The sequence below is a fragment of the Poecilia reticulata genome, chromosome 2 (genome assembly GCF_904066995.2).
Source record: "Poecilia reticulata chromosome 2, P_reticulata-male-v2, whole genome shotgun sequence".
Lineage (NCBI taxonomy): Eukaryota > Metazoa > Chordata > Actinopteri > Cyprinodontiformes > Poeciliidae > Poecilia > Poecilia reticulata.
Genome location: NC_088831.1, coordinates 10,447,455 through 10,469,426, shown reverse-complemented (window position 1 = coordinate 10,469,426; position 21,972 = coordinate 10,447,455). Strand labels below are relative to the sequence as shown.

Genomic DNA, 21,972 nt, shown 5'->3' with positions numbered 1-21,972 from the left:
AACAGTAGAAACTATGTTAGCATGACCACAGAAGCTAGTTGTCTCCTCCGCTCTTGTCGGTTCAGCCAATCAACAAGTAGGACAATAAATGGTGCTCCTGGATTGGCTACTTTCAAAGCACCAACAGCCAATAGCATGTCAAGGAGTATTCCGCTTGAATATTTTACATATTTGGCCCTAAATTAGGCTTTTTTGGAAAAGGTTGTTTGACTGTTTGCATTGACCTGATGACTTGATTTATATTCAAACAGAATTATTTTTTTTGCTCTGTTTTCAGGTTGTAAGTTGTGTATGTTTTAAATAAACACAACAGGCTACATATCTGAGCTTTTTAAAGCATTTTACTTATCCTCTGTGAGAACATTATCCATACTTTACAATCAAAATATTGAATTTACACAGTATTATTCTAAAAAATGTTGAAAGAAATATATGTCCTTTCAAATGAAAACTCAAGAACGATCAGTAGAGGTTTGGTTAAAAGGTTTCAATAACATTGTGCGATTCTTGGGTCATATATCGTGACAAATTAAATATCATTCACCCTTTCTACCACACAAAAACCATTTTCTTGGTCTGTTGCCCTCAATTTCACCAGCTGTGGTCTTCCATCAAAACTCTCTAATACCCAAGGAAACATTTACACAGAGCAGAGCTGCATGTGGGAGGTTACAACTCATATCTTTCTCTACTTTCCTCCTCCCCGACAGGGTGATGATCTGTAAAGAGAATCATTAAGACTTAATTTGCGACTGCAATGTGCATGCACACACTGCTGGCAGAAGGTTATCCATCACCGGCAGTCTCATTCATCACTGTGGGGAAGGAAGGATGCAGAGGGTTACTGCTTCCCTGTCTCACCTCTGACCTCTAAGATGTATGTGCCTGAACACAACACTAGTCAGATGGTAAAGGTACCAATCGGGTCATGAATGGCTAAGACACACTAGACCATTGTGTCCTTGAGGCTGTTTGTTACTGCTGTAGTTTGACTGCATTTTCTTTTCTTCTTTCTGTTCTGCTTTTATAATATAAAGGTTGTGAAAGTTACCCAAACCAACTACTTCCTTCTTAAATCATTAATGAATTGAAACACAAAAGATGAATTTAATTCCAAGTCTTGTCCTGACCTGATTAGTTCCAGAACCATAGAATCATTTGAAAAAAATCGCAGAACCTATCTGCCAGCAGGAAATGGGCAAAAGGAACCACACAAAAACCAAACTAAAGACAACAAACCATATCATAGTTAGCAAAAGGAGCTTGATGGTCCACAGGTTCTTCAGGACATAATCTGTGGAAGGATTAGGCAAAATTTGAACTTCTTGGTGGGTGTAAAACCAATAGCATTACAAAATAAGACATAAGCATACCAAGTGTTCAGCATGGTGGTGGTAGTGTGATGGTTTGGGTCAGTTTTATTGCTTCACAATCTGGGTGTCTTTCAGGATTTCTGCTCTCTAACAAACAGCCCTGATGGAGAATGTCTCCAAGATTGGTAATGCACCCCCTTTGAATATCTATCAAAAACAAACTAAAGGTTTGGAGTGGCCTAGTCAAACAACAACGAATGAGTATTAGGCTACAAATTCAGCAGCAAAGTAAGACTCTGACACTTCTTCAACAAGTTGGTTTATATGGTTGTTTTGTATTAATAAGTAAAAACATAATTTGAAAACTACTTATTCTATTTACTCTGGTTGTCTTTGTCTGATTTCAAAATGTGTTGGATGCTCTAAAATGATCTGATATCCCTCTCTAGCACCCTTCACACAAATCTAAAAATCTAATTTATGCCCACTTTGCATGTATTTCCTTTGGCTGACCAACTTCCTAATGGGAACCGTCAGACAGCGATAGACCCAGAGGTGCGCAGGTTCAGGAATGCATCTCCAGTCCAATTATAGGTTCGATCCCCAGGAGAACTCAGCCTTGGTGAAAAGCATCCTTGAGAATCACTTGTGCCTCACTTTTTGGGGGCCTGATGGTGTTTTTGACCTCCATCATGAAAGTCATGCATCCTAAATACATTCAAGAATGGTGCAGGATAATTACACTGTGTATAATGAGGAGAGGGGGGGGGGGGGGGAAGCAAGTGTCAGGGGACATTTGAGGTGAATGCTTCCTCCTTGTTGACCCTCCTTAGTACTCCACCAGATAATAAAAAAATAGTTCAAGCCGTGCTTCCAAAGGGACGCCAGAGACGTTTGGGAGCTGAGAGACGGCTCAACTCTTTGATGAAGGGTTCTTCTCCTGGAGATGTAACTCTGCCGCCCTTATGGATGCCTCCATTGTGTTCAAGAGCATCCCTTAACGACGCCCGGCGCTGCAGATCCGCAGCCTCCCCTCTCGGGTTCCTATGGTAACCGGTCAGAGTGAGTCTGTCTGGGGGGGGGAGAATCGTGTTTGTGTGTGTTCATTACGGCGGCGTGGCTTATTTTAACATAATGAATCAATTATCCCTGCTGCCGAGCAGACCCATCTGAATAATAGCACCCTGAAATAATGAAAGCAGCCTCAACACGACGTCGCTTTGCTGAGCGTCCCCTCTCATCAGATGGGCTGCGGAGATCTGTGTGTGTAAGCAGAGATGGGGGTATGATAGGACATCCATCTGACATCATTTGTCTTCCAATCGGCACCCTGCTTGCCAAAACCCAGCCTCCAAAAAAAAACTGCTTGGTTGGGTTGAGCCGTGGCACCCAGAGAAGGGGGTCGTTCACCATGTGGGTGGTGGTGTGCTACACTGCCCCCTGCTGTCCACTGATGATTACATACCCCGAAATGTTTCTTAATTAATCACATTACAACCTCAGATGTCAGTGTTTTATTGTTGGCGACAGACCAATCAAAATACTGCCTGAGTTTATTGAAAGAAGCTGTAGTGATCTAATTACATCAGGCAGCTTGTCATCGGTCACCTTTAAGGTTTTAATTAGAAGTCTGTCTACTATAATAGAGAAATAATTTATGCAAAACAGATTACAGAAAACTAAAATTAAGTAAAACAAAAGTTTTCTTTTGTTTGGGCACATTTGTTGTAAAAACAGGAATGTACGCGCTAATTTCAGTGCAAGAAAAGGTTTTGTCAGTCCCAACAGCTCCACCTTGTGGTCTCCTATGTGATTTTTATCTCCTGCTTTTGCCTATAATAGGCTTCACAGCAGTGTATTTATCCATCTTGTCCTCCAGCTCCTTACTGAACAGGAGGATGTTTGCTGAAGGGCCGATCACTTTAATGCAGGAATTCTCCAACAAATATAGAACGTTATTATACCAGTAGTTCACATGGTTGCAGATCTCAATCAGTTTCTGCTTGTCAAAAAACGCAGATTTGTTGTAAACGATCACGTGAACTCTCAGTTGAGACTGCCAAAAGCTGATCGTATTCTCCAGGTTTTCCAAAGCGTCTTTGAGGGTTCTTGACGAGGCCCCAGAGGGTTGCTTCACACTCAGCAATATTTGCATTACTCCAGCTCCTTCTACTTCCTTAGTAATCATGTCAACATCCTTCAAGCACCTGTCTAACTCTGTCTTGCAAAATTTTTCTATGTATCTGAATGTGTGTAAGTCAACCAAAATGTCCTCAGAAGTCCCTGTGTTGCTTGTTGAGGGAGTTGAACCTTTTCTCAGGTCATTCTGAGGGAACTTACTGTTCCTCATCGGGCTGCCGGCTTCCTTCATATAATTAGTTTCGCTCTGGATGGCAGGAATCTTGTCCGACCTGCCGGGTTGTTGTGGACTCCTATAATTTCTTTGCTGTTTAGTGAATGTCTCCTCCATAGGGAACCATGCGAGCCCTGATGAGGAGACGAGTCGTGTACTTATTTCCTCCCCAACCGCTGGTCTGAAGCTCCCTCCAGCCAAACTCTCATTAGATACTTTCTGCCTCAAGGAAGCTTTTGGAGTTTCTACTTTTGAGATCAGGCTTTGGACTTCTCTTGCTTCTCTGGTGTGGTGAGGTGACTTTGATAAGCTGCTGGAGTTTGCTGCTTCCCTGTTATCTTCTGTGCTTTTGCAGCTAGTTGGGCTATTCTCAGATGCTAGTCTAGGATGAGGAGAGCTAGCTCTGGGTTTGCCGACTGCGGTTTGGGATGAGGGTCTGAGATGACTGGCCCTGCGGATGAGGTCCTCTTTCAGGGCACTGACGGCAGAGAAGGGACCCTCTATGGAGGCCTTCCTCTGCTGGGGTGACGCTTGGAAGCGGATTGATCTGTGAGCTGATTGCAGACTTTTGATCAGAGAGGCCTGATCGCTGCCGAAAACTGAGAGGTCCACCGTAGCTCCAGCCACATACAGAAACACCTGCGGCAGAAAAACACGTCAGAATCAGAATCTCGTGTGTTGGGGATAAAACATGAAATACATTTTCATTTTGAAATTGATGCCAAGTAAAACCAAACCATGCATACATCAGTGCTGAAGGGAAACACAGTGAGAGTGTAGTCTTGAGTAAACTCCTCGTCCATCATGATTTGCTGCTCCTTTCTCACCACCCGCTTTGCATCTGCCAAGAGTTTTAACCAATCTGTTAAAGTCTCCAAAAAATATGATGCTTCATGATCTGATGAATCCTGACTCCACCAAACCCTCAACCCCCAATAACTGTAAGTCTTATATTTTTCCTCTCTTGGATAAAGCCACCATTGACTTCTTACTTTTCTCTAACAAAAAGTACTCCTGATTCTTCATGAGTGTGAATATGTATTCTCAAATCCCCAGTTGGTTGTGGCAGATGGATGCTCAAATTGATCCTGGTCCTGCTGGAGATTTATTTCTGTTAAAGGGGACTTTTTCTCTCCACTGTTGTTACATGCTTGTTCAGGGGTGTACCAAGTTTTCAACCTTATTCCTTCACTTTTAGATATTACCCTGCTCCAGCACACCTGAATCAAATGTTAACACTACCTCCTCAGCACATAAAGTGATGCAGAAGCAGCATTTATTTAAGTAAGGTTAGTGCAGCACCTAAATCATGCAGGACAATAAGTCCCGAGTAGAAAAACACTAGTCTACATCACATCTGTCTAGGTAATGTATTGCATTTTCCATGCCCATCCCAACCTAAGGCATTTTTAAACGTTCCTACAAACAGAATAAGGGTTTAATAGATGTTTTTTCAGGATATAAAACTCAAAGAAAGCACCCACATACTGCTGCTCTGGGCAGGGAAACACTGTCTATATAAAACCCCCAATTGTTTGTAGAACTCATTCTTCACGTTCCTAATACTGAAGAATATCCTGCAGCTGTTAACGTCTCATTATCACAACAGAGCAGTTTTTTGAAGATGGCGGCAACACTGACGCACGACGCCTGAAGAAAACGAGAAGTCTTTTATTTTATACTTTGAACAGTTCCGGGGTGAAGTGTGAATTTCAGAGGAAAGGCCTAAGTGGTCAACCCGATAATCAAAATACAGAACTAGTCTCTTAAGAATGGTTTTTCCCCTCCAGCGTGCATGTAAAAAGATTTCCCTCCACAAACAGCAGCTACTTTACCTTCAGCTTTGTCAAAAGTTACGAAGGCTACTCCGCCCATGTTAGTGGGGTATTTCACGACTTCCACGTCCCCTCCGTGACTTCTCCTGCGGCTCTGAAAGTGGATAATCAACTTGTCGACCATCCTGCTGAACTGCAGCACCGCGGGCACACCGGATACGACCACCGTCCTTCTGCTGTCCGCCATGACTGTAGCCATGGAGCCCAGTAAACATCGCAGACCGCTCTTACCGCCTTTTCTCCAGCCACGCTTTGCGTTGCTATAACCACTCACAACTAAAGAAGCCGTTCAGTTTCATTTTCACTCTCGAGTGAAAACAGTGGGAAGCTGTAGGAACATTCTCGGTCCACTAGGTGGCTCCGTTTGCTGGTACAGTAGCGCCATTTGTCCACTAGGTGTCTCTGTTTACCCAAATCCGAACGGGCGGGTTTAAACAGCAGTTCGGCTCATTTAGTTTTTTTTCCTCAGCAAAACCAAATAAAGTTGCTAAGCAGATACAAATCTCCACACACTAAGGGAAAAAAAAGTTTAAGCAGCTACTTAAACATATTGACTTAAGTGTCAATATGTGTGGTGCAAACATTTATTGAAGTCAAAACCAGAAAAAAAAGTATGAAAAACTCTTGTTTCACAAATTAAGACAAGAGTGACACACTGTTTGCATTTTAATTGTGCATTTAAACAATTTTAATTTAATCATATAAAACAAAGTGGCCTGGCGAGTGCAACAAACAGGTATGGGAGGGAGGATCATAAAAGAAAAAAAAAGAAACCCAGGCTTTGATACGAATCAAATCTTTCACTTTGATTACTTCAGTGCAAATGCAACATTCACTGTGTTCGACGGTTCTTTAAATAATTCAGGTAGTCTCTATTATTCAGTGTTTTCACATTGTACAGATGTTACTGGGGAGAGCGTCAGGTATCCAACTGAAGATAAAAGCTAGTTTTGTAACCTTTAACAAAATTCAATCCTTTTATTTAAAAAAAAAGTGGGCAAAAACAAATAATTTGTGAGTGTGCCTTGGTCTACGTGGAGCTGTCACAGTCCTATACCTGCTATCACAAGAGGCACACGAGCTGGCAAATAAATCCTCTAAGAAAAACGTTTTAGAACAGAAAGGCAGATTTGTTGAACTCTGTACAAATCCGTCTGCCAGAAAGAAACAAAAAAGCTATGAAACAAACAAAAATAAATGTGAATGTTCACAAGTCAAACATCTGATACTTTGATTTGGACCGGGTCTGAGAGACGGTCCAGAACTGAGGCAGCAGAGGTTCATGTTGGCGCCTTAAAGTTGCACTCAAGACCCAAGCGGCGGACGGCCGGCGTCGTCCGAGTCGCGCCGCTCCCACCCTTTGAATCCGGTGCCAGGGTTTTTAAGGTGGCGCGTTTTGTTTTTCTTTGTTTTGGCAAAGGCGAGGTGTGATGAGGCCGGATGTCCACCGGGAGCGCCGCCGCTCGCATTGAGCCGCTGGATCGATCTGCCGCTGCTCCACAGAGCCTCCAGAAGGAGTCTGTGCAGCCGATCCCCGCTGGAGGATGCGTCATTTCCAGGCTCTGACTGCTGCTCACTGCAGACACACACATACACACACACACACACAGCTGGTAAATAAAACAACCATCATGGATGAAGAGAAAATCGGAGCTGGACCGTTGAGGCTTCGATAAACTGCTGACATTTTTAGAGAAAACAGAGTCAAGATTTTTATTCTTGCATTAAAAAAAAAAAAAAAAATCAAACAGAAGTAATTTTTTTGTTGACAGGAGAAATTTCAGCAAAAAACCCCTCAACAATAATAATACAGCTGAATGATTGAAATCAGCACATTTTCTGTCAGGGAAAATACTGCCGCTGCTGCAGGTTCCTCTGGCAGGTGTGATTTCTGCCTCGTCTGTAAATTATTCTGCTTACATCCATCCACCGACAGACGCTTTTTCCACAACGGAGGAGCACGGCAAGCATAATCTGACAACAAGAAAAGTGATGCTACTTTCACTTAATCTGCTAAATTGGCTTCAAAGCAGCTGGTTTTTTATCGGCCCGATGGCTCCCGTCAGGAAATAAACGCTGCTTGTTGGGGAAATTTTTTGTGAAGCAGCTAAAAGATGCTGTTAGATATACAGCCCAGATTTACTAGAGTAAAATATTCAATAAATTATTCCAACTCATGAGAATGTGTTGGTACGAATCCAAGAAATTAGAAGTGAGCAATGTTTTTCTTAATTTTAATTTCTAATTTGTAATCCAGGTTTAAAAATCTGGATTTCAAAAGGATAAATTTTGCCCATTCTTATGTTCGGTGGAGGACTTGTGATCATTTCAGTTTAATGTTCCTGGGTCACAACATCACACATCCTCCACCGTGCACAACAGCAGGGATTTTAAAGACGTTTTCCTGCAATTAAAGATGAATTTACTTTAAAAAATGAAGCTGTTCCATCTGAAATCTCCTCTCTACATACACTGAGGTCTGAAGATAGAGGCTTTCTGCTGGACTTCCTCCCATGACCGCTACGCCAAACTCCCAGAGGACCCTGAAGAAGCGGAGAAAGAAAATTGTTGGAATTAAAAAATGACGGATTTAAGGAGTTTCTCCTTGTAAGCAGATGATTTTACCTGGTGTTTGGCTACCATGTGGGCAGTGTGCAGCAGCGGAGGCCTGATGGAGGGCTTGTACTGCAGAGGCTGACCCAGGAGAGAGTAATGCGCCTCACCTGGAAGAGAGGTGAACCCACGTTGGGCCAGTTCTGAGCAGAAATCATGTGAGTGGATCAGAGAGTAGCGGTTCGGACCTTGTCCAGTGTGGATGAAGGCTGTAGGGAGCTGCGGGTGGTGGGACAGGATGGGGATGGGGGAGATGCCTGACGAGAGGGCCTTGATGTGGGGCGGCTGGCAGGGCGAGGGGGTGAGCGCCGGAGACGAAGGCAGGCTGCTCTACAGCCAACCCGCCGGCGGCGCAGGAACAGAAAGCAGACAAACACAAACACTTTCATTAAAAAAAACAAACAAAAAAAAAAACAACTACTACTCCTCCAACTACTTCTCCAAAGTCATTGTGATGTTCAAGTGGCTGCTTTAATGTACCATTTCATCCACATTAGTCCCACTAATGTACCATTACACCCCGGCGCTAAGGACTATTTTCTCCTCGTTTTCAGGTTTTCGGCGGCGCCGGCTTCATTTGCGCAGCCTATTTGCGGCGACATTTAACCCGCCTGCCGCGGCGGGGAGAGACCAAGTCTGGCTCAGGGCGACAATTCTCAAATCACTGTCACAACCCAACTAAATTAGCTTTTAAATTGCTTTCTCGACACCGCCACTCGCAGACGTACGGCGGGGTTTGTCCCCAAAGCTGCGCGAGCGTGCTAATCGGGAATGGTTGGAAAACTGCAGAATCAGAATTGGAGGTCGTCAAAACTCCAAGAACATTTTTTTTTTTCCGTGCAGTGTTTGTACCTGGGTGTTATCGGGAGTGTGGGGGACGTCTGCAGGCCTGCGGCCACGCTGCTGCTGCTCGGAGTGTTTGTGGCTGGACTGCTTCCTCTGGCAGGGGGACGGGGCCCGGGGCTGCTGGCAGGGAGGAGCGGCCATTTGCAGCATCACCATGCCGCCGCCGGGCGCCGCTGGCAACAACCCTGGATGCACACAGATCAGCAGATGCCACGTTAGGAGGACGGGATCAACAGAAACACACATCTGATCGTTATTCATGCACACCTGATCAGTAAATAAGAAAAAAAAGTTTCCATTCAAGAATTAAAGCACTTCAATTATCTAATTGGATGTTAACGCAGCGCATTAAATCAAATGATTGCATACATTTCGGTATAATTAATGTCTGTTTACCTTTGGCTCACTCGGGGCGGAAGCCGTTTGGCAAACTTTGCCCGTTGTTGATTTATGAAATTATTCCCTCTGACAGTAACAAGAACAACGGATATGTGGGACAGTAATCTGCCGATTCTGAGCAGCCCAGCCAATTAAAAGTGTTTACTGGTCACGCTGCAGGTGAGGCCGCAGCGAGACCTTCGCCTGACCTCATTACTGACGGGCTGGAAAAGACGGCTCCCTCCTCTGAGCCTCCATAATAATCAGACATGAATAATAAAGGTCATTAGAGAGGAGCCTGGGCAAAAAAAAAAAGACAGATAAAGCATAAAAACACACAACATTAAAGCACATTTTGAGCTATTTTTGTAATGAAAGCTACTGTGTAAGCAATTTTCTAAATAAGAGTGACTAAAAGCCTGATGGTTTAGGATCAAACAAGGTGCAATTACACAAATATGCCACAAGGTGGCAGTAATGTGTCGTTAAAACAAGAGAATGCAAAAAAACATTTTCTATTAACATTGAATATGGTGTAAAAATTGTGTTGCCCTGCGACAGACTGGCGACCTGTCCAGGGTGTACCCCGCCTCTCGCCCGGAACGTTAGCTGGAGATGGGCACCAGCAACCCTCCCGACCCCACTGAGGGACAAGGGTGAAAGAAAATGGATGGATGGATGGTGTAAAAATAAAATAATGTAAAAATGTACATTGTATTAGATTCTGGGTATATGGTTTTGCTATTTTAAGAAATATTACAGAAATTTTTTGGATTATCTTGCTATTTTTGACGAATTTAACAGTTTGGAAATATGTTTTTAATGCGTTGTATGAACCTCCTTCGCGCCCCCCACCCCCAAAAAAAACAAACAAACAAAAAAAAACAAAACATGTTTTCTGTAACTGTAGAATCATTTCGTCCTGATGGGAACAAATAGATTTCTGCAGCTTTAATTGAAACCAACTCTTAACGACATCACATCACATCTCACTTCCCCCTCTGAGGAGACATTTGTTGCTCTCAGTTTTTCACTGTGTCTTGATGTCAGCAAGACTTTTTTTTGGCGGAGGAAGGAAGGTGCACCTGCAGATCGCCGCTCTTTTTCATTTTAAAAACGCCAGAGAGGAAATCTAATTATGCGTTGCCGCACAAACAAAAGCCAGAGCCAGGCCAGGAAGGATTATTTCATTACTGGATGCAGACCGGTGGCTGTGCAGGAATGCATTTTGCAGGTTATTGACACTAAGAAATGGAGAGGAGGCGGGGAAGTGTGTTGGAAGCTCTGGCAGTGATGGGGAATCTCCAGGGTGGCTCGTGTCAGAAGATGAGAATATTCTCGCTTTCACTTCGTGATCCTACTGTAAAAACGGGCGAGGGGTTTGAAGGCGCAGCTACCTGCGTACTGCTGGCCCGGGTGCTGCTGGGAGACGCAGGGAGACGAGCTCTGAGGAAACTGCAGCGGCTCCATCATTGGAGCGGGCAGGAAACTCACGGTGGAGCTGGAAAACAAGACGGAAATGAATCCAGAGATGCTACATAGTAGAATAGAAAATAAAATGCTAACACCTAGCCTAGCCTCAAATTCAGCTGGATTCTAATCTGTCTTCACTACCATTGAAATAGATTTCTTTTTTAGAATTGTAGTCTGCCTGTCGTTTTAGCAACAGCAGTGGAGGAAGAGCAGGAAACCACCGGTAAGCTTCATAGAGTCAAACTGCAGAAATAAGTACGTCACGGGAAAACGTTAGAGTTTAGATAAAGCTTAAAACTTCAATGGAGTTCACACCTACAAGAAGCAATCGTTTCTCAATAAGCAAGAGTCCAGACTACGACAGAGTATAAAAAAATATATCAAATCAATAAAATTATGAGTGTAAATAAACAATGTCAAAATATGAGAATAAAGTCATATTACAACTTTATTCTCAAATTATTGACCTTATTCTCATATCAATTTGACTTTATTCTTGTATTACTATAACATTCTGAATTTATTCTCATAATAGTTTACTTTCTTAGCACGGCTCTAACTCTCCGTCATACCAATCCCTTCGTGCGAAGCGAACCGTAGATCAAGCGGCTGGTTTTTTCAGCGGCTGGAAACAAAGAAATTCCTAAACATAAGGTTTGTCTCCAGGAGGTGTGAGAGCCGAGCGCTGCAGCTGAGTTTTCCATCTGGAAAAAGTGGCTCCCCGCTCTGCAAGCGAGCCGCCTGGAGGGACTGGTCTCCAGCTGACGAGGAATCCGGCTGCAGGTGGACAGTCGGCCCCCGTGGGAAAACAAGCGAGCCGAACCGGCGCTGCTGCTGCATAAATCATCTCCTTGCTGACTGGCCTACAAACGCAGCCTCGTTTTCACAGCTGGGACGGCGAGGGAGAAAATGACCTCCTTGTTCGCCTGCGAACACGGCCGAGCTCGCTTGGTCGTCCCCGCAGATCGGTGATTGATTGGGAGCGCAGAGGTAGGAACTAATTACGCGTTTTGCTTTCGCAGGAAGCAGCTGACGCTCTTCCAGCTACCCACAGACGCCGTTCTCCAGGAGGATTGTGGTGATAACTTCATTTTTTTCCCTCCCTCGTTGTGAACGGAAACGACCTTATAGCTCTGAAGCGCTTTGGGGATTCACTCAGACTTGTTAGGTCTTTCAGGAGTGTAAAAAACACCTTTCAGCACTTTTAAATTGCTTTTTGGGGATGGAGAACATTAACACAAAAAAATACACCACCAAATGTGAGTTTTATTACTAATTTAAACTTAAATTAAGTGTTTAGACAAAATAAAAGCTAGTTTTCTTGTTAAATCATCGATCTACTGGTGTTTTTTTTTTTGGTAATACCTCATGGTGGTGTGCTGGTTGGTGGGGAGCAGGCCGTAGCAGGGCTGCATGCCGGACACAGCCACCGCCCCCTGTCCCGGCTGGCAGGACACAAACACTGGCTGCTGGTACGTCTGCTGCGGAACAGAAACCTGCTGCACAGAGCAAGGAAATAAAAAAAAATTAGATCAACCTTCACTGCTTCAAAGTCAACACCAATTTAGACGGACGCCTCTTCAGTTTCTGCGTTGCAACATGAAAGAGAAAGAAGGGAAATTAATCAGCAGAGTACCTGATAAGACTGGATTGGAGGGTACTGGACCATCATGCCTTGCATCTGGTTGGCCATATTGCTTTGCTGGTTGCCAGGGAGAGCGAGGCTGGGAGTCGGCTGCACGCCCACTACGGTCTGGTAGCTGGACGGCGGGTTTGGCATCATGGCTTGGTGCACTGATGGCGAAACGACAAACACAAACGCTGTGACCCAACGACGCTAAAACCGGAGACAACTATTTATTCCTCTGGATTTTTTTCACATTTCCAATGGATTTTATTAAAACAAATTTCCCACTTTTCATTTGATTCTTAATGAGATTCAGACCTGGACTTTAATCGAGAATGTCCTACTTTGATTAGGCCATTCTAACACGACAAATACAGTATGTTTAGAGTTGTTGGAAGTCTTCTCCAGCCTCTAGCAGGAAGAGCATGACGCTGCCACCACCATGTGAAGATTTCTCATTAAATTCAGTAAAGCTTGTGGTTTTAAAGTGAAAAAAGTAACTTTTTAGCAAGATACAAACACAAAAAGGCCACATATTCGGCTTTTAAGACAGATTAGCATATAAAAACCCAAACAAAAGAACATTAAGGTTACTGGAGAGTGAGAACAACAGGAGAAGTGGAGCCGTTTCTGCTGAACAGGTTTGCAGGAAGTCGATATATTTGATTTAGCCGGGGGTAGCTCGAGCCTGCAAAGTGAGTAATCGAGCCAATCCTCGACAGGGAATAATAAAGAAGAAAAGAAAACTCTTCACTTCAACCAGACGTCTCATTTCAACAAAACTTATTTGGAGCGGCTCGCACAAAGATGCTGCAAAGTCAGAGAGGTTCGGGGTAAAAACGAGACACTTAAATGTCAAGGTGACTAAAAGAAAAAATAAATAATAAAAGGCGTCTAGAATTACTACTTTCCCCCTGTGCCCTACATACAGCCTAATCCAGGTGACAAAAGGGGAGGGCGTCCTTTTGTGAAGGTGTCTTTACGAGGCTGGCGCTCTGGGAGAAAAGTACAGCTAGACAATGAAAGAGCTGCGCAAGGAGCCAGGCGGCCGGGACTATTTTTATACACCTTCAGTTCCCCCAAACCGAGCATAAAATGACCGCTGTATGAAACGCACCTCGAATTATTCCAATCCACCAGGCAGCAGATGAGGGTTGGCTTTTGCCCCTTTAAAAAAAATAAATATATATATTCTCATAAAAACAGAGGTAATGAGCAGCTGAAATCAGTCGAAGAGAGCCCTTTCCTTGACTGATGTCGTCGCGGTAACGAGGCTTGGTGAAAGTGAGCTGCGAGGGGCTGAAAAAGAGACCGGTTCACTGTGAGATTCATAGAGGTCTCTCAGACAGCGTCCCGGCCCCGCATCCCGCCTCCCAGGTCTCCGGCCATCTTGCTTTTTGTTTGAGGAGCGACAAATCTTTTTACTTTGACTGAACCGGCTTCCGCGAGAGAGACACTAACCTGCGCCTTCACCTCGGAGGGAAGTCTAAAAATGACACAAATGCGCTGCAGGAAATGACCGTGACAGAAGCCACAGAGCTGGTGACTGACTGATGCAATTAAGCGAAAATGGCGATGGCCAAACCGCCTGAGAATTCTCCATGTATCAACCTCCTGTTCAACCTTTACGCTTATATATTCGTTTCCTCTTTAATTAATGCAAAAACAGAGCAAAAAGGATCCTCCTGCGTGTGTTTTAAAAAAAAAATCATTCCACTGCCTCCGTGAAAAATAATTGCCGTATTCGCCTTTGTAGGTCAGTTTCATTTGTCCGCTGCCTATTCCCCGGCTCCCCAGCAGGGAAGCCATATTTGCGGCCCCTTGCAGATGACAGAATAGTGCCGCAGCCACTTACAGAGACATATGTGCAGCAGCGTGAGAGAAAGGCAAAATGGGAGCTAACAATCCAAGCTCCTGTGGTGAAGGGAGAAAAAAAACCAAAAAAAAAAACAGGAGGGGAATAAACCGGTGGGGATGCATGTGAAGCTGTAAAAAACAAACAAAAGAAGAAGCGAGTAATGTTTGTCCTTCAGCGGAGCTGTCGGACAGCGGCGCTCCTGTGAAGAAACGGAGCGCGGTTCAGGTCTCCTGAGCGGACGAGGCTCAGCCTTTTCTCCTAGCAGCATGAAGCAAAGGAGACGGCGATTCTTATTCATTAAAACCTCCTTTGATTCGTCTTCAGATCTGCGACACTAATTCAAAGCCGTGTTTGAACAATTTGGAGCTTTGGTCTCATCCTGAAACCCCGGTGTGAAATCAAAGAGATCGTTTTTAGAAGTCTGTGCACCTGGGAGGGAGGGGAGAAAAACCTTTAAAAAAAAAGAAAAAGGGATTTTTATACCGGAAAAACTTTCTCACATCTCAACCACCAACTTTAACATGGAATTTTTTGCGACAGATCAGAAAGTAGAGCAGAATCGTGACACGAAGGAGCTGCAGACACTCAGCATCGTGCAAAATACAGGAGGACATCAGACTGAGCTGGCCTAGTCAAAGTTCAGGCCTAAATTCAGGGTTCAGACATTTTTCCCTCAGTAAAATTCAAGAATTTTTAATGCAAGTTTTCAAACTTTTCCAGCGCACACTAAAAGAAAAATGTATTGCTGTTATTAATAATCTACATTCTGCAGCAAACTATAATATAACATTTTTGAAATGTTTCTCTAACACACACCCTAAACAAAACACTAATTAAACAAAAAATAAATGTCATCTAATGTTACAAAAAAAATAAGATTTTTAGTATTTAGTAAATTGAAATAATTTTGGTGATTCTAACTAACCTAAAACAAGAAAAGCTCAGTCTGATTCAACTTCAGACAGTGAGAAAGAAAATTATGTCTGAAAAATCTGTTTCCAGCTGAAGTTTGAACTTTATCAGAAAACTGCACAGTTTGAATATCAATCACTTTATGCACAAATCAAGCACTTTCCAAACCTTGAAAACACATAATTGAATTTCAAGCACCTGCTGTGAATCTGTGGCAGCTTTAAAACCTGATGTCAGCAGTTTGTCTCTGTTCAATCTGACTGAGGTAGAACTACTTTTAAAAGAACAATGTGTATAAATAAAGATGCACTACTTTGTGTTGGTCAATGACTATATATAAAAAAAAAAAAAACCTCAAAGAAACGCGTTGCAGTTTTCATTTGGTAAATGTAACAGGAGTGGTGAAAACGTGTGGAAGTGGCTTTACCTTGCTGCTGGGGCAGGTTTTGGCTCTGAGGGCAGTTATAGGTCAGTGGGTTGAGCGAAGGTCGATACTGCGGCGGCGGCTGCTGCTGCTGCTGGTTGGAGCACTGAGGATGGTGAGCTGGTGAGCAGTAACACGCGGACATCTGCCGAAGACGAGTAAAATACAACTTCAACTCAGTTCACCACAGACAGGAGTAGTAGAAGAAATGAACCAAAACGCCGTACCTGTTGCACCGGCTGCTGGATGTAGGCGTGTTGCTGGAGGAGGGGCTGATTTAGCACGGGAAAAGGGGCGGGGCCCGCATTGGAGTACGTGTGGTTGGGCACCGGCGCCGTCGGGACGTGCTGACCCTGCAATACCCCAGGGTGGCCCCCTGATGGTCCTGCCACCATGTAGCCGCTGACCTGCGGCGGTGGAGCTCCCTGCAGCACCACGGCCGATGGGTGGGTGTAGGGCGAGGGGAAGTGGCGGCCGTCTGGTGCCGACATGCCGCCGCCGTCGCTCGATGGCTGCTGCGACAGCGTCATGTGACCAAACTGGGCACTGAGGACGTCGGGCTGCAGAGACGATGTCACGTTAGAGGCTTTAGAAAATCGATTATTCTATCAATTAAAAAAAATATTTCAGGTAATAACAGCATTCCTTTACTGAATCTTAACCAGGTGAAGCTGAAACTAGTTTTGGTTGAACTATATTTACAGAAAATATAAAAGGGATTTTTTCTTAAATGCAAAATGTATTTATATATATATATATATATATATATATATATATAAAAAATTTAATAGTTTTTTGCTTAATTAGTGCGTCAAGCATGTTGTTCTTTGAGCAAATTGCCTTTTTTAATGAGTCTCCTCACTTCCAGATGATGATCGATTACTAAATTAGTTAATTATTTCATTAATCAATTAATCATTCATTCCAGCTTTAGAATGACTCTTTATTTAGGCAACAAACTGCATGAATTAAGCCTAAAAGATTAAATCCGTCCCTGATTCGTATCGCCACAGCAACCAAGTCCAGGTCACTTCTGACATGTTGTTGGAAAAGTCATGTTTTCAAGTCATGGATTATTCAGAGCCAACATCTGGTGATGAATTAAATATTAATGGAAGTTTCCACAGGCATAATTAGCCACAGAGGCACGGCTTTCGCTAAAACCAGGTCAGAAATGAGGTTAAGTGGATGCATGATCCACATATGTGGAGAGGGGATCCATCCGGCCAGATGCACCTTCACACCTCGGTGGCTCCCCGAAGTAACGGCGTCTTAAAATACATTCAGCTGTTATTCAGGTAGCATAACTTCACACTGAAATGTCCTTTTAAAAATGAATGGATTTCACTGCAGCTGGACTTATTGGCAGTAGCCCAGGGCATCCATTTTTTGTGGGCGTCCACATAGATTTTTATTTTTTCATGTTTTTGAGTCGCAGGTAATTTCAGAAGAGTTGTAATAACATGTTGGGATTTTTAGGAATGTAAATAATACTTATTACATAACACAGGATGTATTAAACTTAAAATCGTCAGTTGGTATCATCAGTTCATACTGTAATTTACATTAGTTACAGAATCTTTATTATGTGAAAAGGGCACCAAAATGGTTTCCAGCCCAGGAACCCATATCCTTTGAAATCCGGCCCTGTCACTACAAAAAAATAATTTAAAATGAAGCTTTTATTTGAAAATCAGCTTTCATTCATAATCCTTGACTTATTGTCTCCTTTAGACATACAGGGAAACATCTATTACAAATCAATCAAAAAAACTGGAGTTTGTTGGTAGTTGGCTGAATTGTACAATGTTTCCTTTATTCTTTCAGTTTCAAAAAGCACAGATAAAAAAAATGAAGACCTGGGTCACAGTAGAGCTGGAAACTCTTCTTCTGCCGAACCAATCCTGACCCGAATTTTAATTCTGCGCCCTTTTATGCATTTATTGTTGTTTTATTCATATCTAGTGGAAGTGAACTGAGTGAAACCAACTCTCTGTGATCCAGGTTTGACAGGGGATGGAGCAGGAAGGAAAGGATTTTAAAAAAATGGAAGAAGGAAGAAGTTCTGTACCACAGTGTATTGTTGGTTAGGACAGACGGGCAGGAACTGAGAAGGAGGAAGAGGAGAATGAAGAGGATAAGAAACCGTTGGGTTGTGGACAGGCTCAGAGGACGGCTGAAGAGGAGGATAGACTGGCTGAAGACAGACACAGGGACAGGATGTCAAAGTGGACGAAGGAGGAAGTGGTGAGTTAGTTATTTTAAGAAAGAAATTAAGCTAACGCCACCGACCTGTGAGTGAACGTGATTGGCCGGCTGCTGCGACACCGCAGGGATGGGCTGCAGCGGCGTTTTCCCCTGCTGTGGGATCCTGCCTGCAGGCGGGTTATAAACTACAGTGCTGCCGTCCGGGTGCATGAAAGGCTTGCCTGTCGAGATGAACCCACGTTAATAAATCAGACCAAACAAATCCCGCTGCAGAACTCCGGACCTGGTCCAGCCCAGCCTGCTGTTGGTGCAAAGTTCAGAATCGTGATGCATATTCACAGATCTGTGCCATCTGCTCCTGTGTCCAGATCAGAGTGAATTTTGTCGACTAATTTGACAGAATCTGAGTGCAGCCACAGGCCAGGCTGGAAATCTGCCCACCCGGGAGTCGTGAATTTACATTAGGAAAACTGGAAGTAGTTACAAAACCGCGCGTCGGGGGTCGCTCGCCCTCACCTGTGTGCGGGTTGATCAGGATGCTGCCAGGTGGAATCCCCGCGGCGTCCAGCGGCAGCATGTAGTAGCCGCTCGCGTCGCCGGCGGACGCCAGCAGCTGGGACGGGCCGCTCTTCGACGCCTCGGGATGTCCGGGGACTCTGGCGTCGATGGCACGGTGGGGCAGGGGGTTGCCGGGGACGACGGAGCGCGAGGCGGCGGGGATTTGGAGGGGTAGGTGGGGGCGAGAGAGAGAGCTGGAGGAGGAGCCGACGCTGCTGCAGGATTCAGAACCTGATGAGGGGAATTAGAAACAATCAGCTAATGACCAAACCATTAGCTGGCTGCTAATGAACGCCTGACGCTAATAATGCATCCTCACTTCTTAAGGCGACTGTTGATGATCCATGATGAATCTTTTTCTATAATAAGCTTTAACGATTTAAGTCATAGATTGTTTTTAGGATTTTATGTGCTAGATCAGGCGTGTCAAACTCATTTTCATTTTGCGTCACATTAAGATCATCGATGTTCTTAATGTTATAGAAGAATGCAGGGATAAAACCAATTAAACTGTTATTAAGCATTTCTTGAAATTAGATTATATCTTTTTACATTTATCAGTCCCTCCTGGATTTCGCGATTGTTTCTAAAATAAAAATTTTGTGCTGCCAATTTAGAAAAATGTTCAATGTTTGCGCTTATCCATGACGTTGTGTGACTTTTTGTTTTATGTCACATCAATAATGCAATATAACTTGACATTTCATAGTGCTGAGGCAGCAGTGGAGTAAAAGTAAGAAATACTGCCACCTGCAGGTGGGAGTCAGCATCACTTAAACCCAAAGTTTTTGACCATTTTTGCTGAAAATTTGCAATAAACTCTATGGATGAGCACAAAAAAAATTGCTGATGATTTTGCTTTAATTTAAATAATTATAAAAACTCGAGGGATTCATTAATATAATTTGGCGTCTGGAGTCTAGAGGGCCAGATTTGAGCAGCAACACACGTATACATCTGTTGCATTAAACACACCGAACATGACGTGAACTTCCCGTTTTCTCGATAAATATTGGAAACTGCGACTTTAAGCTAAGGTGACAGCTGAACAGAGGCGATGTGTCTGCTTTAATTTTCCTCCCTGGATGTGAGCGAGTCCAGTTGCTTCGTAAACAACTTCAACAGCAAAAAAAAAATAAATTTCAGCAAAAATAAGAAATCAACAGAAACGATGTCAGGGAGAGCAGAGGCCAAAAACTGTGATAACTAAATAAACCCACGATGCGGAGCGTCTGCTCTAAGCCAATAAAGTTACAGATGGATAGTACTGTAGGGGTAAGCACTTGCTGCCTTAAATTTATCTCTCCAACATGCTTCCACTTGTAAATAATGCAGCAAATCATCACGGTTAGCGTTTTATTCTGCTGCTGCGACACTTTTCCCCCTCAGTCTTTTCTATCACCAGGTTGAAGTGGGAACGAGTTTTGACAACAGCAGAAACAAACATTTGTTCTGATATGATCTCTGCTGCCGTATTTCTTTTTTTTTTTTTTTTACTTTGAATAAATCTACCTCCAGTTTGAGAGGAATTTCTCTGATTTAAGGACGTCCTGAGGACGCTGCCCCCGTTTCCCTTGCCTGTTTTGGAAAGCTTGCCGGTGCTCTTGCTGCTGGCCGTGCTGTCTCCTCTCACCAGGCCCGGTGAGATGCCGCTGAAGCTGCTGGCCTTGGTGATGGCGGGCCGCGGGGCGAGCCGGTTGGAGCTGTCGGAGCTGTCGGTGCTGCTCCACGGCCGCGGCTCGCTGTGCCGCGGCAGCGTCTCCGTCTCAGAGCTACTCTGGCGGCTGGCGCCGGAATGGCCGGCTCGTAACCTGGAAGCAGAGGGGAATAACTTCAGAAACAATAGATTAATATACGTTTAATTTTGGTTGGACGATGCTTCTGGACCTAACCTGAACATTTGACGCCTCTGCTGAGTGCTCATGCACGCGTGTTCCTCCTGTGCGCTGAAAAAGAACGTTCCAACGTGACTCCAGTTGAAAAAACTGAGAAAACGAATCAAAATCATTTCAGGATGGAGATTACCTTCTGTCTAGTAGGAAGTGTTCTCCCTGTGGGCGACAGGAAATATTTAAGCACATAATAACATACAAATCTATACAATCAGTTCTATAAATCTATAAATGTGGATTCTGAGTCCTGGGGTTGAAACTATTAATCGTGATTAATCGTCACCTAATTTGTAATTGATTAATCGTAAACCGGAGTATAGGCCCTAAAAAATACCATTTGTTGAAAGATCATCAAACTCTGCAGATATGAAACAAAAACTGTACATAAAATATAAAGATTTAGTATTTAAGATGTGAGCCTGAGCTGGGACAAGATTATTAAAGTAATGCTATGTTACTGTAAAAAAAAAGGAAACAATTGATTTGCACTAGAATGTTATTCTAATGTTGCATAAAAAGTCCTAAGTGATTAAATGAAAGATATTTAGAATGTTAATCATCAGAACAGTCAATAGATTAATCGATTACTAAAATACATTAAAATACACAATAATAAACATTTTATTGCCTAAAATTCAATAACATGATTCCTTTAGTGGACACTTGATCATTTGTAGCAAAGGGTGCATTTAGTTTATTTAATTTTTTATGCAGAATTTGAACCCGGTGAAGCTTAAAATTCTTCTAGATAGCACATATTTACATGGAAAGTTTTTTTTTTTTTATATCTTAAATGCAAAATGTACATATTTTTGGAACAGTTATATTGCCGTTTTGAGAGACTATATACTCCAGTTAACGATTAATCAATTACTAAATTAGTTGACGATTATTAATTGTTTCAGCCTTAGTCCAAATCAGAGCATCTTCGTGTATAAATTCATAAAGGCAGCGATGGTAATTGGTGGCAAGAAATCCACTGAATTTGCACATGAATAGATATGACACAAAGATTTGTGAAACATGCACAACCCCCCCCCACCCCTTCACTCTCCACCCGCCTACACCAACAGCTCTCACATCATGTGCAAAAATCCTTTCTCTGGCTCGCTGGTACTCCTCCTCCCTCTCCTCCATCGATTTGCTCCTCTTGTCAGCTTTCAAACGCATTCGGATCTGGCAAGGACACACACACACACACACACACACACACACACACACACACACACACACACACACACACACACACACACACACACACACACACACACACACACACACACACACACACACACACACGCGCAGATTCTTTAGCAGTCACAGATGCCAGATTGTCCCACTCTTCCCCAACATGTCAGAAATGAAAGTGACAGCTTGGTGAAGAAGAAGAAGAAAATATATATACATATTAAAAAGAAAAGAAAAAAAAAAGAGAAAAAGAAAGCCTACCGTGCTGTCGTCGCGATCAAAGCTGGCGTTGTCTCGTTTGAGAATGTAGCGTTTCTGAAAATCGTCCGCCCTGTCATCCTTGATGTGCTCCGAGAATTTCTGATCGGGTCTGTTGGCGGGTGAATTCACAGGAGTTTTAGTGGCAGCTTAATTTATTACAGATGTTGACAGCTACATATGCTAACCGAGCTGCAGAGGAGGAAGTTCTCTGCCAGCTGGTTGGAAAAAAGATG

General features: G+C 43.5%; 2 protein-coding genes across 13 annotated transcripts in view; both read right to left on the bottom strand.

Annotated features, from left to right (window-relative positions):
• Positions 1–2,812: 2,812 nt before the first annotated feature.
• Positions 2,813–5,781, bottom strand: LOC103476264 (uncharacterized). The gene is made up of 3 exons (XM_008428474.3): positions 5,502–5,781; positions 4,413–4,507; positions 2,813–4,305 (listed from the first exon to the last, which is right to left on the bottom strand). Exons 1-3 carry the CDS (start codon positions 5,698–5,700, stop codon positions 3,130–3,132), a joined length of 1,470 nt encoding a protein of 489 aa, XP_008426696.2. The 5' UTR covers positions 5,701–5,781; the 3' UTR covers positions 2,813–3,129.
• Positions 5,782–6,143: 362 nt separating this feature from the next.
• Positions 6,144–21,972, bottom strand: part of r3hdm1 (R3H domain containing 1) — a 41,243-nt gene continuing 25,414 nt past the window's right edge. For 6 of the 12 annotated variants that reach the window (XM_017310585.2, XM_017310586.2, XM_017310580.2 and 3 more), the window contains 18 exons: positions 21,740–21,848; positions 21,371–21,466; positions 20,424–20,449; positions 20,291–20,344; positions 19,977–20,209; positions 18,357–18,629; positions 17,925–18,061; positions 17,704–17,829; positions 15,860–16,192; positions 15,636–15,777; positions 12,448–12,605; positions 12,177–12,310; positions 10,736–10,839; positions 8,967–9,145; positions 8,303–8,444; positions 8,127–8,224; positions 7,928–8,044; positions 6,144–7,077 (listed from right to left, as the gene is read on the bottom strand). In XM_017310585.2, the coding sequence (XP_017166074.2) occupies positions 7,075–7,077; positions 7,928–8,044; positions 8,127–8,224; positions 8,303–8,444; positions 8,967–9,145; positions 10,736–10,839; positions 12,177–12,310; positions 12,448–12,605; positions 15,636–15,777; positions 15,860–16,192; positions 17,704–17,829; positions 17,925–18,061; positions 18,357–18,629; positions 19,977–20,209; positions 20,291–20,344; positions 20,424–20,449; positions 21,371–21,466; positions 21,740–21,848 (2,464 nt within the window). In that variant the 3' untranslated portion in view covers positions 6,144–7,074. Of the gene's footprint in view, positions 7,078–7,927; positions 8,045–8,126; positions 8,225–8,302; positions 8,445–8,966; positions 9,146–10,735; positions 10,840–12,176; positions 12,311–12,447; positions 12,606–15,635; positions 15,778–15,859; positions 16,193–17,703; positions 17,830–17,924; positions 18,062–18,356; positions 18,630–19,976; positions 20,210–20,290; positions 20,345–20,423; positions 20,450–21,370; positions 21,467–21,739; positions 21,849–21,972 lie in introns of those variants that run through there. The other 6 variants (XM_017310589.2, XM_081617088.1, XM_017310590.2 and 3 more) reach the window with 6 other exon arrangements.

Bases quoted from the DNA above. Each gene is read 5' to 3' on its own strand.
- LOC103476264 (XM_008428474.3), bottom strand. From the start codon at position 5,700: ATGGCTACAGTCATGGCGGACAGCAGAAGGACGGTGGTCGTATCCGGT. The intron at 4,508-5,501 runs GTAAAGTAGCTG...AACTCTTGGCAG, and splicing joins AACTTTTGACAAAGCTGAAG to ATGCAAAGCGGGTGGTGAGA. The intron at 4,306-4,412 runs GTATGCATGGTT...TTTCTGCCGCAG, and splicing joins TGTTTCCCTTCAGCACTGAT to GTGTTTCTGTATGTGGCTGG.